The sequence below is a fragment of the Pristis pectinata genome, chromosome 8, assembly GCF_009764475.1.
Source record: "Pristis pectinata isolate sPriPec2 chromosome 8, sPriPec2.1.pri, whole genome shotgun sequence".
Lineage (NCBI taxonomy): Eukaryota > Metazoa > Chordata > Chondrichthyes > Rhinopristiformes > Pristidae > Pristis > Pristis pectinata.
In genome coordinates this window covers 44,805,439-44,823,844 of record NC_067412.1, presented here as the reverse complement: position 1 = coordinate 44,823,844, position 18,406 = coordinate 44,805,439, and the positions used below count along the sequence as shown (strand labels likewise).

General features: G+C 42.0%; 1 protein-coding gene across 3 annotated transcripts in view; it reads right to left on the bottom strand.

The window, feature by feature from the left end:
* The window catches only part of rbbp6 (retinoblastoma binding protein 6), a 68,843-nt gene that overhangs the window by 11,949 nt on the left and 38,488 nt on the right, over positions 1-18,406 (bottom strand). For all 3 annotated transcript variants that reach the window (XM_052020776.1, XM_052020777.1, XM_052020778.1), the window contains 3 exons: positions 10,722-10,825; positions 10,048-10,436; positions 4,359-4,446 (listed from right to left, as the gene is read on the bottom strand). In XM_052020776.1, coding sequence (XP_051876736.1) covers positions 4,359-4,446; positions 10,048-10,436; positions 10,722-10,825 — 581 coding nt within the window. The remainder of the gene's footprint in view (positions 1-4,358; positions 4,447-10,047; positions 10,437-10,721; positions 10,826-18,406) is intronic.

Sequence of the window (18,406 nt, the reverse complement as noted above, 5' to 3'; positions counted from 1 at the left end):
CATACCCCTCCATTTCTTTCATATTCAAGTGCCTATCCAGAAGCCTCAAACTACACTTAAATGCCTAATTTCACTACTACCCTGGTAACCCATTCCAGGCACCTCCCACTCTCTGCATAAAAAAACTTGCCCCTCATGTCACCTTTAAAACCCCCCCCCCCCCCAACCTCAAAAGCATGTCCTCTGATGTTTGACATTTGTATAGTGGGGAAAAGATTGACTGTCTACCCTATCTATGCCTCTCATAATTTTAAAACCTCTATCAGGTCTTCCCTCAGCCTTCGATGCTCTAGGGAGAGCAACCCAAGTTCTGTCCAACCTGTCCTTATAGCTCATATCCTCTAATTGAGGCAGCATCCTGATAAACCTCTTCTGCACTTTTTCTACAATCTCCACATCCTTCCTATAATGGGGCAGCCAGATCTGCACACTGCCAGAACTGCACAAGTGTGGTCTGACTGAAGTTTTATATAGCTGCAGCATGACTTCCTTACTCTTATACTCAACACCCCTGCCAATGAAAGCAAGCATTCCATATGCCGCCTTTACCACCTTATCCACTTGCGTAGCCACTTTCAGTGAACTATGGCCCTGGATCCCAAGATCCCTCTGTACCTCATTGCTATTAAGGGGCCTACCACTAACTGTGTAACTTCTCCTTTCCTTTCTAGATTGAAGGTACCTTGTAAAAAGCAATGCCTGATGCTACACCACAAGCCATGACCGCTAGTTTCCCCAGAGGTGGTGGTGGAGGCAGATACTATTACATTGCTTAAAAGGCATTTGGACTGGTGTATAGATAGGAAATGTGTAAATGCATATGGGCCTTATGCAGGTAAATGGATTTTGCAGTTGCCATGGATGAGATGGGTTGAAAGAGCCTGTTGCTGTGCAGTCTGATTCTATGACTATGATTCTATTGCTGTGGTGAGAGTTAAATGCATCTCAGTGGAATACTGATCTTGAAACTGGCCCCTAAATTTACATTTTCAACCAAGTATAGACCAGTGAACTATGCTCTTCCTCAATTATTCACATTGGAGTCCTAGCGATTTAAATTCCAACCAGGAGTACGAATTTCCAACATTCCAAACTTTAAGTGCACAAGATATCAATAGTCAAACATCTCATGTCACAGAATAAAATTTCAACACTTCACTTCAGAAGTGACCAGAAATTACAACTTTGCAGCAATCCACTAAAAGGAAACATTAACTTCTTGGCAAGTAGGAGATGCATGATTTATCAGTGAGACAGACTGTACAGAAACCTCACATTTAAAGTGCACAATTTCAACCAATGTTTTAGATCAATGTTTACAGCTCATCACACTATCATAGTGTAATGAACATTGATCTGCACAATGATTGTGCAAATCATGATACCGGTGACGTTTCAATAACTCAATGCAATTCAAAAGAAAACTGCAGATGTTGATGATCTGAAGTGATGAACAAAAAAAATGCAGGAAACACTCAGCAGAGCAGGCAGGCAGACCATGGAAAGAAAAACAGTTAATGTGTCAGGTTGAAGACTCATCAGAAATGGGAAAAGAGAAACACAAGTTAGTTTTAATCTTTTTGGGACAGGGGTTGGAAGGAATACCTGTGATAGGACAAGGTCTCCATTAAATATGCAAACCTCAATTTACAGGCAATTACCTTTTAGATTAGTAACTGACTACTTTATGTATTTAGGTGTTAAAATTACTAAGAAACATAAGGACTTAGTTAAAGTTAATTTATTGCCTTTAATTGACCACATTAAACAATTATTTACTAAATGGTCCCCACTGTCTCTATCATTGGTAGGCCGAATTAATGTGGTTAAGATGAATATTTTACCAATATTTTTATATTTATTTCAAGCGATTCCAACTTTCGCCCCGAAATCTTTTTTTGACACTATTGATTCTAAAATTGTTTCATATATTTGGCAGAATAAAAACCCAAGGTTAACCAAAATATTTACAAAAACTAAAAAAGGATGGTGGTATGGCCCTGCCTAACTTTAGGCTATATTATTGGGCAATTAATATCAGATATTTAATTTTTTGGATACAAGATTTAGAAGTAATTCAATGTCCCAAATGGGTACACCTTGAGCATCAAATCAGTACTTGGATTTTCATTAGTTTCTATTTTAGGAGCTTCACTCCCTTTTGCACTTACCAAATTAAGTAAACATATGATTAACCCAATAGTTAAACATACAATACGAATATGGTTTCAATTTTGCAAATTTTTTGGATTGAATAAATTTAATTTGTCAAGTCCCATTCAATCTAATTTTTTCTTTCAACCGTCCAGAGTTGACTCAGCTTTTTCTATATGGAAAAGGAAGGGAATAGTATGTTTTCGTGATTTATTCATTGATAACTGTTTTTAACTGTTTTTCATCTTTTGAACAACTGTCTAACAAATACAATTTGTCTAGATCACACTTTTTTCGATATTTGCAGATTAGAAATTTTTTGAAATCTACTATACCCTCTTTTCCGACACCATACAAAACTGAAATTACAGAAAAAATTTTAGGTCTTAATCCTTATTGGAAGGGCTTGATAGCAATAATCTATGATTTAATTATGAAAATATGTCCAGAATCACTAGACAAAATTAAGAATGAATGGGAAAGTGAACTCCAGACATCTTTACCTACACAGATATGGAAGAAAATTCTTCATTTAGTTAATACATCTTCAATGTGTGCCATACACTCTTTGATACAGTTTAAGGCAGTTCATAGGACCCATATGTCAAAAGATAAGCCAGACAGTTTTTAATCACCATATAAATCCTATATGTGACAGATGTAAATCGAATGTGGCTTCTCTGACATATGTTTTGTTCCTGTCCTCTTTTGGAAAAATATTGGAAACACATTTTTAACATCATCTCAACTGTATTGAATATTGATTTACAACCTCACCCTATCACTGCAATTTTTGGATTACCAAGGATAGAGTCTGGCCATTTATCTGCTTCCGCTTACGGTATGATTGCCTTTGTTACATTAATGGCCAAATGATCCATTTTGCTTAAATGGAAGGATCCAATACTCCCTACTACTTTTCAATGGTTCTCTCAAACTATATCATGTTTAAACTTGGAAAAAATTAGGAGTGGTACTGTTGATCCTCCGCTTAAATTTGAAGACATTTGGAGTCCATTTATTCAATATTTTCATATGATATAGATCCCTTTTCAATAACTTTCCAATTTAGAGGAATGTTGACGACATAATATTGCTCTGTTTCTATTGAGAAATTTCAGTCCAGTCTTTTTTTTTTCCTTTTTTCTTGTCTTTTTTTTGAAATTTTTCTTTGGTTTGATATATTGTTTATAATTTTTTATTGATTTGGGTTTATTTTCTTTTATATACACAAATCTTTTTCTTTCCTTTCTTTTGTGTTATATTTATTGAGATCGTGAGATCTACAGATTTTTCTTATATTGTATTGTTCTTTATGATTATCTACGTCATGATTGTTCTCTTGATCTCCTTGTATTACATATACAAACATCGATGTTATATATTAATCTGTATTAATTTGGAAACTTAAAAAAAAATTAAACAAGAAAGAAAGGACAAGGCCAATGTTGCCATTAACTCATCTCGTGGGTAGATGAGAAGTTGGAGATATGAGAGAGAAGGAACTGACCAGTTCTGCTATAGGTTGTCTGCAACATCAACTCAATTTTTCTGTCTCCACGAACACAATCTAACCCATTGGGCATTTCTCAGCATTCAGCATTTCAATTTTTTTTTACATGTTCCAGTGTTTTATCTTTCTTTAACTGCAATAATTAACCTATCAACCAGACAGCTTCATCAAAAGCTCAAGACAGCAACCCTGGTCTCTCACTAGCAGATATGCATACTTTCTCCTATCCAATCCTTTGTCACCTTCTCTGCAACTATAATTTTTTTTTCTCACTTTTTCCCTAATATGATGGCCTTTGACCTGAAATATTAACTCCATGTCTCTTTTCAGAGATGCTGCCTGATCCACTGTTTCCAGCATTTTCTGTTTTTAATTTTACATTTGTAACTTGTTTGACAAAATTATTTTGCTGGCTTTCCTTTTGAGTCCACTGAAATGATATTCCTTCTTGGCCTTCCGTTAACCCTTTGTTTTCTCATGCCTGGTGAGAAATGCTGTTGAACAGAATGGGGAAACTGGCCTCAACACAACAGCTGACTGCTTCAATGGGGAAACTAGCAGTCAGCCGTCATGGCTTGCTGTGTAGCATTAGGCATTGAAGGTACTTTGTAAAAATTTGGTTAACTACCACATGTCAGTGAAACATGCAAAACAACGTTTAACTATTACATAAACAAGATCAGTACCTTACCTTAAGTGCAGAGGTGCTGCTTGTGGGCATGGACGGATTGGCAGTCGTTATTCCAGAAGTAACAGTCACAGTTGATTTGCCAATTTCACTAAAAGGGAAATAACATTTGCTGTTTTCAAGTACATTCAAGGTTTAACTTCCAAACTTATTATTGTGGGAAGGTGTAAACATCTAAATTTATGTTAAAATTATAAATGGATTTCCCACCCCAGATCACTCAACACAACACAGACAATAAATGAATTGTTCATGCAATATAACAAAAAACCTAGTTCTGCAGCCAACACATTAAAGACTTATTAAAAAAATTGGAGTCATCTCTCGCCAATCTCATTAAATAACTGGCGTACAGAATAAAGGTCTAGGATTTTAAATAGACTTTGAAAAGTGGTAGGAAGCGCAGGGTGGTAGAAGAGTTGTGGAAACAATTAAAGTTTAGGATGACAACATGCATTGCTCAAAGTTGCAAAGAGTTAGAACAGAAAGAAATGAAGCAGTGAGACAAATTCGTGAAGCCATTAAGTACTAGTCATAGAAAACACAAAGCATTTTGTAAGAATGCTCCTAAAGAGGGTAACCTGGGAAAGAGGAGAGCCCAATTAGTGACAATCTGTGCTTTGGCTTAAACTAATACTTCTTGTCTGTAATCAGTCTAATTTGGAGAATTCAGGGTAGGGGACCGTGAAATTTTAAAAGATATTATCATTAAAAATAAGGGAGGCATTAGAGGCCTTAAATCAGCTTAAAGGTGGATAAATTCCCAAGGTCTGATGAGATGTACCCTAGGATACTATGGGAGGCAAAGGATGAGATTGCTGGAGCCCTGATGGAGATATTTAAATCTATGACTACACAGGTGATGCATCAGATTATTGGAGGATGGCAAATGTATTATTGTTATTCAAGAAGGGCAACAGGTGTCAGCCAGGTAATTACAGGCCAATGATTCTAACATCAGTGATTGGGATATTATTGGAAAAAGTTTTGAGGGACAAAATTAATATACACTTCAAAAGGCATGGATTAATCAAAGTTAGTCAGCACAATTTGTTAGGGAGAGATTCTGTCTATTTTGACTGAAATGTATTCCCCACCTACGCCCCCCCAACCCTCCCCTCCCCCCACCCACCCAGAGGTAACAAAATATAGTAGTAAGAGCATGGATTTCACTAAGACCTTTTGACAAGGACCCATATGGGAAATTGGTACAATAAGTTAGAACACATGGGATCCAAGGCAGGTTAGCAAATTGGATCCAGAATTGGTTCCACACTATAGGAAGGACAGGATTATACAGGAAAGGTGCAGAGGAGATTCGCCAGGATGTTGACCAGGATAAAGCAGTTATGACGAGGACCCCTTGGAACACAAGATGCTCGGGGCAGGGGTATATACAAGGTGGATAGTGAGAAACTTCTCCCATAGCAGAGGTCTCTAAAACGAGAACAATAGATGGGCAAGGGCTAAAATGAGATTGGAGGAAGAATTTTTTCCAGTTAAGAGACTGGAATCTGGAATGCACTTCCTGAGTGGGTAATGTAGGCAACATTTAAGTAACTTAATCAGCACTTGAATCACCAAGGCATAGAAATCTGGGCCTGGTAAATGGGATTGGTATAGTTGGGTACATAATTGGTCGGCATGAACATGGTGGGCTGAAGGGTCTGTTGATTCTGCATGATTGGTTGCAAAGTACTTTGGAACCTTGACACATTCACGATGGAATGTGGAGGATGCTGGTATAGGCAGCATTTATTGGTCATCCCCCAAGGCTCTTAAACCAAATGGCTCATTCTTTGTTGGTGGTGGTCTGGGGTTATAAATTAGTGAATCAGATCGGTATTTTTAAGAACCCAATAATCCAGTAGTTCCACAGGAATAAACCATGAAACCTACCTTTATATTCAAGATTGCTTTAATTCCCCCATTGTCACTTTCTGAATGTTCCGGAGTCATAGTCATACAACGTAGAACCAGGCCCTGCAGGTTCCTGTTGTATCTACCTACACTAATGCCATTTACTTGCATTAGGTTCTTGGCCTTTTATGACTAGGTGATTTAAGTACTTGTCCAGTAGTCAGAATGGCTTTGTGTGGGAAATCATGTTTCACAAATTTGATTTGAGTTTTTTTTTTGAAGAGGTGACCAGAATTAACAAGGACTTTGACGAGGTCCCCTACAGTGGGCTGGTCTGAAAGGTTAGATTACATGGGACCCAGCTGAGCTAGCCAATTGGATACAAAATTGGCTTGGTGGCAGTAGGCAGAGGATGGCAGTAGAGGGTTGCTTTTCAGATTGGAGGCCAAAACCATTGCTAAGTCCCATTGTTTGTCATCTATATTGATATTTTGGATGAGAATGTTGGTGGCATAAGTTAGTTTGCGGATGACACCAAAAGTGGACAGTAAAGAAGGTTGTCAAAAGGATCTGGATCAACTGGGAAAGGAACAGCAAACAGAATTTAACTCAGACAAGTGCAAAGTGATGCATTTTGAAGCTCAACCAGGCCAGGACATACACAGTGAATGGCGGGGCCTGAGGGAATGTTGTAGAATAGACAGACCTAGTGGCTCCTGAAAGTGACAACAATCATATAGGGTGTATGGCATGCTAGCCTTCTTTGGTCAAGGCACTGAGAACAAGAGTTGGGATGTCACGTTATGTGGATGCAGATTGTGATTAAGGTAGAGCAGGAAAGATTTACAAGGATGTTGTGAGTGGATGGCTGGAGTTATAAGGCAATACTAGTTAGGCTGGGACTGTTTTCCCTGGAATGAAGGAAACTAAGGGGTGACCTTGTGGAGGTTTATAAAATGATGTGGGGCATAGATAAGGTGCATGGTCAGTCTTTTTCCGCAGGGTAGGAGAGTCTAAAACTAGAGGGCATAGGTTTAACGTGAACGGAGAAAGATTTTAAAGAGGACCCAAGGGGCAAGTTCTTCACAGAGGGTGGTGGGTATATGGAATAAACTGCCAGAGGGAGTGGTAGAGGTGAGTACAATCACTAAAGACATTTAGACAGGTATATGGGATGGGAAAGGTTTAAAGGAATATGGGTGAAACGTAGGCAAATGCACCTTGAACAGCATATGGACGAGTTGGACCGAAGGGCCCATTTCCGTGCTGTATAACTATGACTCTTGACACTTCTTAAATGGCATGAGAGCATCTGCCTCCACCACCTCTTCAGGCAGCACATTCCAGACTCTAACCACTCTGTTTGGAGGGAAAAAACTCCCCCTCAGAGACCCTCTAAACCAGAGTGTGGACTATTGCTATTCTGACTAGAAATCTGACCAGTGACATACTATAAGGATTGGTACTATGACCTTTGATGTTTGTGATGTACATTAACAACTTGGAGGTAAATATAGGAGGTATGGTACCAAAATTGGTGGTGTCACAGATAGTGAGGAAGGTTGTCTAAGATGTAGATCAGCTGGAAAGTTGAGAGAAGCAATGGCAAATGGAAATTAATTCTGACAAATGTGAGTTGATGCACTTGGAAGGGCAAACAAGCATAGGGCCTGATGATGAACAGAGGGACCTTGGGGGTACGAATCCAGAGATCCCTAAAGGTGACAGCACAGGTGGATATGTTGATGAAGGAGGCATCCAGATGCTTGCCTTCATTGGTTGTGGCACAGACTACAAGAACTGGGTCATGTTCCAACTTTATTGTTTAGGTCAAATCTGAAGTATTGTGTGTAGTTCTGCTCATCACACTTTAAGGGGGATGTGATTGTGCTGGAGAGGGTACAGAGGATGTTCACCAGGATGTTGCCTGGATTGGAGTCTTTCATTTGTAAGAATAGACTGGATAGGCTTTAGAACATAGAACAGTACAGCACAGAACAGGCCCTTCAGCGCACGATGTTGTGCCGACATAGCTAATCACTCCTACCCACAGAATGCCCATATCCCTATTTTCCTCTCATTCATATGCCCATCCAAGCCCTTCTTAAAAGCCCCCAATGAGTTTGCCTCCACCACCCTATCAGACTTTGTTTTCTCTAGACTGGTGGAGGCTGAGGGGTGACCCAATAGAGAAATAACATTGAGGGGAAAGACAGCATAGACAGGAAAAGTATTTTTCCTATGTGGAGGTTTCTAAAATGAGAGCACATTTAAGAAGCACCGAGAGTCAAAGTTATACACCACCTTCTGCCTCCTACTTCAAACCAATTATAAATTCAATCTGCCAGCTTGCTTGGATCCAATGAGCTCTAACCATTTGGACCTGCTGGCAGAGTGCTTACTGAAGTCCACTTGGGCAACATGTCTTAGGGCAAAACTGCCTTAATCAATATGCTTAATTACCTCCTTAAAACAATACAAATTTGAATGACAGGATTTCCTACAAAGCTATACTGACTATCCCTATTCAATCCTCATCTTCTCAAGAGAAGATAAATCCTGTCATTTGGGTTTTTTTCCCCCACAATAGTTTCCCCATCAGTGATGACTCATAACAATACTACTATTGTAATGCATTGCAATAACATAATAACAATACTAAGATTCACTGGCCTGTAGTTAATTGTTGATCCCAATTGCTCTTCCTGAATAAGAGAAGAACTTTTGCTATCCTCCATCCACAGATGACTAATGAAAACAAAACAATGCCCGTCAGGGCCCAACAGTTTCTTTCCTTACCTCTCATGGGAGCATGGGAGCCTGGAATACATTATCAGGCCCTGGGAACTTATCCATCCCATATCATTTAGCATGCTCCAGAATGCCACTGTCCCTCACCCTAAACTTCATGAGTGAATACAAATTAGAAACATTAAATCATCACCCTTATCCCCTGCTCCATGCATAGAGTGTCCCCTCAATCTTTAAGAGGACCTACTCATACCCTGGTTACTCTCTCTCAATATTCTTATAGAATGCCATGGGATTTTTCTTTTCCATGTCTGCCATTGATGTGTCATGGCCCCTTTTGTGCCTTTCTAATTTCCTTTTTAAGTACTCTGCTGAATGCTGTTTTACCTGCAAGCATCTGCTCCCAATCTATTTTCACCAGCTTGTCATCTCAAACTGCACTCACATCTTTCAATTTAAATGGGATAATCATGAAAATCATTTGAAGATAAAGTCTTTAGAAAGGAAACAAAAATCTAGCAGAAACTTAACAGGTTTTTGGAAGGGAAGGAAGGATCAGTGTTATCCAAGCAGGATTCTGAAGTTTAGAACAAGCTCACCCAGCTGGTCAAATAATACTAGAAAATGTTCAGGTTAAGTTTTGAAATATATGGACAATTAGATTATCAAACTGTGACATCATGATTGATTTCTTTTGAATAGTCTTCTAGAAATCATGATGGACACATTTTGGAATTGTTCAAGAGCTTATTAAAAACTTTAGTGGGAACTTCAGTGAAAGGATGAGAAATTGGCAGTGATATATTGTGATTCACTCATGGCTTATACATAACTTATTTAGCAACTAGATACATAACTTGAATCTTGTCACACTCTATACTGAAGGAGAAGCATGGTGAAATACTGATTAGAATAGAGAATGGCACAGAACCACATGATTTAATATGTACCAGAGACACACGAATAATGGGCCTACAGCTACTCCTGTGCAGAAATCCTTATTCTAATGCATGGCCTACTAAATGATTTTCTCATAAGATGCTGTAACAATCTTTAAAATGTTCTTAAGAATGAAACTTACAGAATATCTCCTTCCTCATGTTTTGAAGGTAACTGATGAACATGAACAACAGCTGTCAACACATCTGGAGCAGGGATGCTAGCAGCAGAGGAATCTCGATTCACTTTCACAGGAGAAGGAGCACGTGCAGGGGCAGAAGCTGCACTTGGAAGGGCAACTGGGACAGAAACGTGCCCAGGTGCAGGAGCATTGGTGACTGGCACATCTGCTGACTTTGAGATGGCTGCTCTGGTTAAGGGCAGAACGGGCTGAGGGTTGATGGGAGGCAATGGCCTCAAGCTGGGCTGCTGATTTTGCAATTGATGAGAAGATAGCCGTTGCTGCTGCTGGGTCAGCTGTTTACGACTTCTTTTTGTATAGCCAGTTTCATTTTTGAAGTTGTTGACAGCCTGTAAAAGAATTCTAACTGCAGTGATTGTTCAGAAATTCCACCCTCTTCTGTTCCCATGCACCATCAAAAGGTTCATCCAAATGAAATTAAAATTTATAGAATTTTGTTTTAACAACTTATGGATTTGGTTTACACAACAGACTTCCAAATCAAAATTGTACAGGGATTAACCTATTAACATTTAAGATGATTGATAAATCCATTTTGTTTTATTCAAGTTTAAAATACTGGCCATTAGATTTTCAATTGAAGCATTATGCTGACCATCAAAACTCAAGTATACCTGTCTTAAAAATTTGTTTGCAATTAGAGCATCAGGAGAAACATCTGTTTGGTGGCAGGTAGGGCAGGTGTGTTCCTCAGACTCCAGCAGTGATGTTCTGATACCTGCATGCGGTAGGAGAAAAAGAACCAATTTGTTAGCAGTAAAACATAAAAATGCTCACACTCAGATCACTGATGTAAAAAACACACCCAGTGACTTATGCTCACAATACAAGTTATGGGAGCAGATAATAGAGCTCTCGGTGCCTATTCTGCCATTAAGATGAATGCTAGATATGGTCGTTAGACCTCAACTCTTGTCTATTCAACAGATCTCATTTTGTAGTAATCCAACAATCCCCATCTTGAACACACTTCACAGGTCAGCAGACAGACACACAGCTATGATGAGATTCTGATGCATGTGTCTTAAATACCACTTTATCCTGAGACTCTGCCCCCTTGGTAATATTTGTAAGATCAAAGCAACTATATCTATTTTGTGCCTCTCATCTGAACTTAGTACAGAAATGGGCCATTCAGCCTACCACAATTATACTGGTCATTTTGTCCACCTACTCCCATCTGCCTGGATTAGGATCATAACCTTCTATGCCTTGCCTATTTAAGTGTCTACATGCCTCTCCAATCTCTCCACATAACTAAAGTCCTCAATCCAGACACCATCCTGGTGAATCTCCTCTGCATTTTTTTCCAGAACACCACATCCTTCCTACAGTGTAGTGACCAGAAGTCCACACACTTCTCAACTGTGGCATTACGAGTGTTCTGTAAAGTTGCAACATAAACATCCCAGCTCTTATATTCTATGTCCTGACCTACGAAGGCAAACTTCTTCACCACCTACTCAACCAGTGTTGCCACTGTCAGGGAACCACAGACACAGACCCCAAGTTCTCTCAGTTCATAAACATTTCCCCGTACCCTACATTGACTGTATATGTCCTACTCCTATCTGACTTCCCAAAATACATCCCCTTGAATTTCTTGGGATTAAATTCCACCTGCCAACTGTCCACCTGATACACATCTTTCAGAGCCTTAAATACACTTTTTCCACTTTCCATAACACCAATTTTCTTGTGATCCACAAAGTTACTAATCACATGTACATTCACATCCAAGTTGTTTAAATCACAAGCAGCAAGTGTCTCAGCATGGGTCACCATGGTACCAATCAGAAAAACATCCTTCTGCCTATCTACTTTACTTCCCATCAACAAGCCAATTTTGGATCCAAGTAGCCAGCTCACATGGATGCCATGTGCTTTAACCTTCTAGACCAGCCTACCATGCAGGATACAACACAGGAACAAGGCCTATGGCCCATGATGTTGTGCCGAACTAATTAAATGCCTAACTAAACTAATCCCTTCTGCTTACACAACATCCATATCCTCCATTCTCTCAGCCTCTTAAATGCCTCCATCATATTTGCCTCTACTACCACCCATAGCAGCACATTCCAGGCACCACTATTCTCTGTGTAATAAAACTTCCCCTCATTTCTTTTGAACTTACCCCATTTTACCTTAAATGCATGCCCTCTAGTATTAGATATCTCAACCCTGGGAAAAAGATACCAGATGTCTACTCTATTTATGTCTAATCTTATAAACTTCTATCAGGTCTCCCCACAATGTTCCAGAGAGAAAAAAAAACAAGTTTGTCCAACCTGTCTTTATAGAACCTGCCCTCTAGTCCAGGCAGCATCCTGGTAAACCATCCAGATTCCAGCATCTGCAGAATCTCAAGTCTCCATCCTAGTAAACCTCTTCCATACCCTCTCCAAAGCCCCCATATCCTTCCTATAATGGGGCGACCAGAACTGAATGCAATACTCCAGATGCAGCCTAACTAGATTTTTAATAAAGCTGCAAAATAACTTTTGACTCTTGAACTCAATGCCTCGACTAAGCATGCCATATGTCTTCTTTACCACCCTATCAACCTGTGTAGCCATTTTCATGGAGCTATGGACTTGGACCCCAAAATCCCTCTGTATATCAACAGAGTTTAGGGTCTTGCCATTAACAGTGTACTGTCCCTTTACTTTTGATCTCCAAAATGCAACACCTCACATTTGGCCAGATTAAACTCCATCTACCATTTCTCTGGCCATATCTGCAACTGATCTATATCCCGCTGTATCCTTTGGCAATCTTCTACACTACCCACAACACTACCAATCTTTGTATTGTCTGCAAACTTACTACCCATCCATCCAGGTAATTTATATTTATAACAAACATAGGTCCCAATACAGATCCCTGCAGAACACCACGTCACAGACCTCCAGCGACAATGAGTCCCATTGACCACTACCCTCTGCCTATAGGCAAGCCAATTCTGAATACAAACTGCCAAGTCACCGGTGACCCCATGCATCTTAATCTTCTGGATGAGCGTACCGCAAGGGACCTTGTCAGATATCTTAAAGTCAACAACATCTCCTACCCTGCCTTTGTTACCACCTCAAAAACACAATCAAATTAATGAGATGTCGACTATCCCTAATCAGTCCCTGCCTTTTCAAACATATACAAATCCTGGTCCTTAGAATTTTAAACATCGAGTAGAAACATTGGTTAAAAATCCCACCCATCTCCTGTAGCTCAAAAGACAGGCAGTTCTGCTGATCTCTAAGGGGATCTAGTCTCTCCCTGGCCACCCTTTTACTCTTCTTGGGATTTTCCTTAACCTACCTGTCAGATCCATCTGATACCCTCTCTTTGCCCTCCTAATTTCCCTTTTGTGGATATTCTTAATCTTTTTATAGTCATCAAGGGATCATCCCTGACCTCCTTACAATGTATGCTTCTTTTTTCTTGACCAGAGCCTCAATATATTTTGTCAGCCAAGGTTCCCTAAACTTGCCAGGTTTACCCTTCACCCCAACAGGAACATGCTGCTCCTGGAATTGATATCACACTCAAAAGCATCCCACTTGCTATTCATTTCTTTCCCCTTCAAACAGGCTCCTCCAATCAACCTCCTAAATCCTAATTTCCCCAAAATTAGCCCTGCTTCAGATTAAGACCCTAACCTGTGGACCTGTCCTATCCTTTTCCATCACTATCTTAAAACTAATAGAAATATGGCCACCTAGAGCTAAAGTGCTCCCTGACTGCCACTTCCGTTACTTATCCTACCTCATTCCCTCAGAGGACATCCAGTATTGTATCCTCCTATGTAGGGTCCTCAATATATTGAGTCAGGAAACTTTCCTGGACACATTTCACAAATTCCACCCCGTCTAGGCCCTTAACATTCTGAGTAGTCCAGTCAATACCAGGAAAATTAAAATCTCCCACTAATACAACCCTATTATTCTTAAAGCAATGAGCAGTTTCTCTACACACCTGCTCAAGTTCCCACTGTGTACTTGGGGGTCTATAATATAGCCCCACTAGAGTGACCCTCCCCTTCTTCTACCCATATGTCTTCAATGGACAATCCCCCAAGAATGTCATCGCTAAGTACTGCTATTGTGTCCTCCCTTATCAAAAAGGCAACACCCCCTCCTTGCTTACTTGTACCCATCACGACTGCAACATCTGTAACCTGGAATACAGCCAGTCCTGCCCTTCCCTCAACCATAGTTTTGTTATGGCTATAAACACCCCAGTCCTCAGAGCCAACCCACGCTCTGAGTTCGTCTGCCTTACCTGTTAAAGCTTGTGCATTGAAATAAATGCAATTTAACTGAGTATACTTTGCCCTGCCTTTACTGTGCCCCTCCCTGGCTATCCTGATTATTAAACTTGCTTATGCTGGCTACTGCTTTATCCTATGACCTGCTCCTACTCAGAGTCCTACCACCCCCTGCCAATCTAGTTTAAACTCTCCCATACAGCACTCACAAATTTCCCAGCAAGGATATCAATCCCTCTCTGGTTCAAATGCAACCTGTCCCTCTTATACAGGTCACCTCTACCCCAGAAGAGATTCTAATGGTCCAAGAACCTGAATCCCTGCCCCAGCTCCTGAGCCACAACTTTATCTGGCCTGTTGTTCTATTTCTGTCCTTGCTAGCACATGGCACCAGCGAGTAATCAAGAGATCACGACCCTGAAGGTCCTGCTTCTAAACTTCTTACCTAACTCCCTATACTCATTCTGCAGGATCTCATCCCTTGTTTTACCTATGTTGTTTGTACCAACATGTACCTGGACTTCTAGCTGCTCACCCTCCCAAGTATCTTCTGCAGCCGCTCAGAGGCATACTTGACCTTGGCACCCAGGAAGCAACATACCATCCTGGCATCTCTTCTGCGGCCACACAATCTCCTGTCTGTCCCCCTTACTATCCAGTCTATCACTATCGCCCTTTCTATCTGAGCCACAGAGCCAGAGGCCCGACTACTGCTGCTAGCCACTGAAAGACCATTCCTCTCAACAGTATACAAAGTAGTATACTTGTTAGTAAGAGGAATGGCTACAGGGGAACCCTGCGCTGATTGCCTACTCCCCTTACTTTTCCTAGTAGTCACCCATCTGAAGCCTGTACCTTGCACGTGACCACCTCAGTAAAAGTCTCATGATCCTGAGTACATCCAAGCCCAGCTCCAGTTCCTTGACCTGGTCTGACAGGAGCTGCAGCTGGGTGCACTTCCTACAGATGTAGTCATCAGGAAGACCATAAGGTTCCCTGACTTCCCACATTTTGCAGGATGAGTGCCATCCTGCATACACTGAATCAAGGATCAGCAACAAAATAAAACCTTGCCTGTTCTTACCTGTGCCTCCTCACAGTGCCCTGGGTTGACCCATAGATTATCCCTTTTGGCCCTGAGCAGACCCAGGGATTTTAATTTTCTTGGTATTCACTGGACTATCCAGAAATTTTCCCTATCTACCCTCTTTCTCCTAATATACTTGAAGAATGATGGGATCCTTAATCATATTGGCCAAGGATATTTCACAACAACTTTTTAAACATGCTAATTGTTTTCTCATGTTCCTAAGGAATTTTCAGGTGAGACAGAGGAGCATGTACAAGAGGAGGTGGAATTGCACTGTCAAGGAATGCATTGAATATATCCTAGAAGACTCGTCAAATGAGGCCATAATGGTAGAGATTAGGAACAAAAAGGTGCTGTCACTTTGCTGAGGGTGTATTACTGACATTCTAACAGTTAACAGGAGATAGGGGAACAGATATGTAGGTAGATAGCACAGAAATGCAATATAAATAGGGTTATAATACTCAGGAATATTAACTGGGATTGCCTTAGCAATAAAAGGCTTAGAGGGAGCAAAATTTTTGACATGCACCCAGGAGGGTTTTTTTTGACACAGTATGTAGAAAGACCAACAAGAGGAGCATCACCAGACCTTGTCTTGGGGAATATGGCTGGTCAGGTGGAGGGAATATCAGCATCAGAGCATTTTGGAGATTGTGACCATAACTCTGTATATTTCAAAGTGGTTATCAAAAAGATAAGGATAGACCAGGAAAGAAAGGTCTTAAACTGAAGGAAAGTAAATTTCATTAAAATAAAACAGGACCTAGCAAAGGTAGAATGGAAGCATCTACTTGCAGATTAGTTTACATCTGCACAGCGGGAAGTATTCAAATGAGAAAGAACCTGACAGAGCCATACAGAACAGAACCCTATTGCTTTTATATCTTTGTGATTCACCTGCATTATCTGTTCCTCTTGTCCCCACTATTATTAGAAAGCCCAACTTCTAACTTTATACAAATAGCCTCACAGGACCATCCCTCCAGGATATCCTCCCAAAATACTGATGCGATTATTTTTAAAATCAGAAGTGAGGCTCCCTCTCTTCTTTTGCACCCCCCTCTGCCCCATCTGAAACTTCTATATCCCATAACATTAAACTGCCAGTCCCACTCTTCAGTCAACTATGTTTCTGTGATTGCAGTATCATTTATCATTCTTCCCCCACATGGACGACATTTGTTGCTGCACATACTATTTACTGTTTCATATCTTCCAGTCAGTTTATTATCCTTTGTAATAAACTGTTCCGGACCACGGGACCCCAGAATGAACTTGCCCAGGACCGTCAGGGGAGTGCCGTAGACCCACTCCGCCGAGGAGGTGCCCAGGTCTTCCTTGGGGGCTGTGCGGATGCCCAGTAAAACCCAGGGAAGCTCGTGTGTCCAGTTGGGGCCCTTGAGGCGCGCCATCAAGGCCGACTTGAGACGCCAGTGGAACCGCTCGACCAAACCGTTGGACTGGGGATGGTACGCTGTGGTGTGATACAGCTGGATGTTCAGGAGCTGCGCCAGTGCTGTCCACAAACCAGATGCAAATTGTGCTCCCTTGTTGGAGGTGATGTCCATAGGGATGCTGAACCTGGCAACCCAGTTCGCAATGAGAGTCCTGGCACAGGACTCATTGGATGTGTCTGCCATCAGTATGGCTTCCAGCCATCTGGTGAACCTGTCCACCATGGTAAAGATATACCTGGTGCCCCGGGATACTGGCAGGGGACCGACGATGTCCACGTAGATGTGTTGGAACCTCTTGTGCGTAGGCAGGAACTGCTGGAGGGGAGCCTTCACGTGTTGCTGGACTTTGGCAGTCTGGCAGTGTATGCAGGTCCTGGCCCAGTGTTCGACCTACTTGCACAAACCGTGCCAGACAAATCTGTCCGCTACGAGCTTGATGGACGCCCGGATGGGCCAGGTCGTGCAGCGTGTCGAACACCCGGCACCTCCATGCTGCTGGTACCACGGGCCGGGGTCTGCCGGTAGACACATCGCACAGGAGTCGAATCGCTGCCAGGCCGATGAGGACATCCTCCAACTGGAGTCCCGAAACAGCGGTGCGGTAAGCCGGGATCTCGGTACCCGACTGTTGTGCTTCCGCCAGTGTTGCGTAGTCGATGCCTGAGGACGATATGCCCACTGAGTGGAGGCAGGGGTGAGACAGTGTGTCGGCGACGACTTTGTTCTTCTCCACGATGTGGCAGATGTCCGTGGTGAACTCTGAAATAAAGGACAGGTGCCTCTGCTGCCGAGCTGACCATGGATCCGATATCTTGGCCAGTGCAAAAGTGAGGGGTTTGTGGTCCGTATAGATGGCGAACTCCCTTCCCTCAAGGAAATGCCGGACAGCCGGGTAGAGCGCTAGCAACTCTGTCAAAAGCGCTGTACTTCACCTCTGGTGGCCGTAGGTGCCGGCTGAAGAAAGCGAGTGGTCGCCACTGGCCCTTGACGAGCTGCTCCAGGACTCTGCCGACAGCCGTGTCAGAAGTGTCGACGGTGAGTGCCGTGGGTACATCGACTCTCGGGTGTACTAGGAGGGTTGCCTTTGCCAGCACCTCCTTGGCTTGCTCGAACGTCTCTGTGGACTTCGCGTCCCATGTCACCTCTTTGGCCTTGCCGGCCATCAGGCTGAACAAGAGTCTCATGATGTGTGCTGCCACTGGCACAAACTGATGATAAAAGTTGACCATCCCTACGAACTCCTGCAGGCCCTTGACCGTGCGGGGCTTGGGGAACTGGCGGATGGCCTGGACCTTGCCCGGTAGGGGTACTGCGCCATGTTGGTTAACCCTGTGGCCCAGGAAGTCGATCTCTGTCAGCCCAAACTGGCACTTCGCTGGGTTGATTGCCAGTCCGTGGTCGCTTAGGCGTTGGCAGAGCTGGCGCAAATGTGCCACGTGTACTTGGCGTGAACTGCTGGCCACCAGGATATCGTCCAAG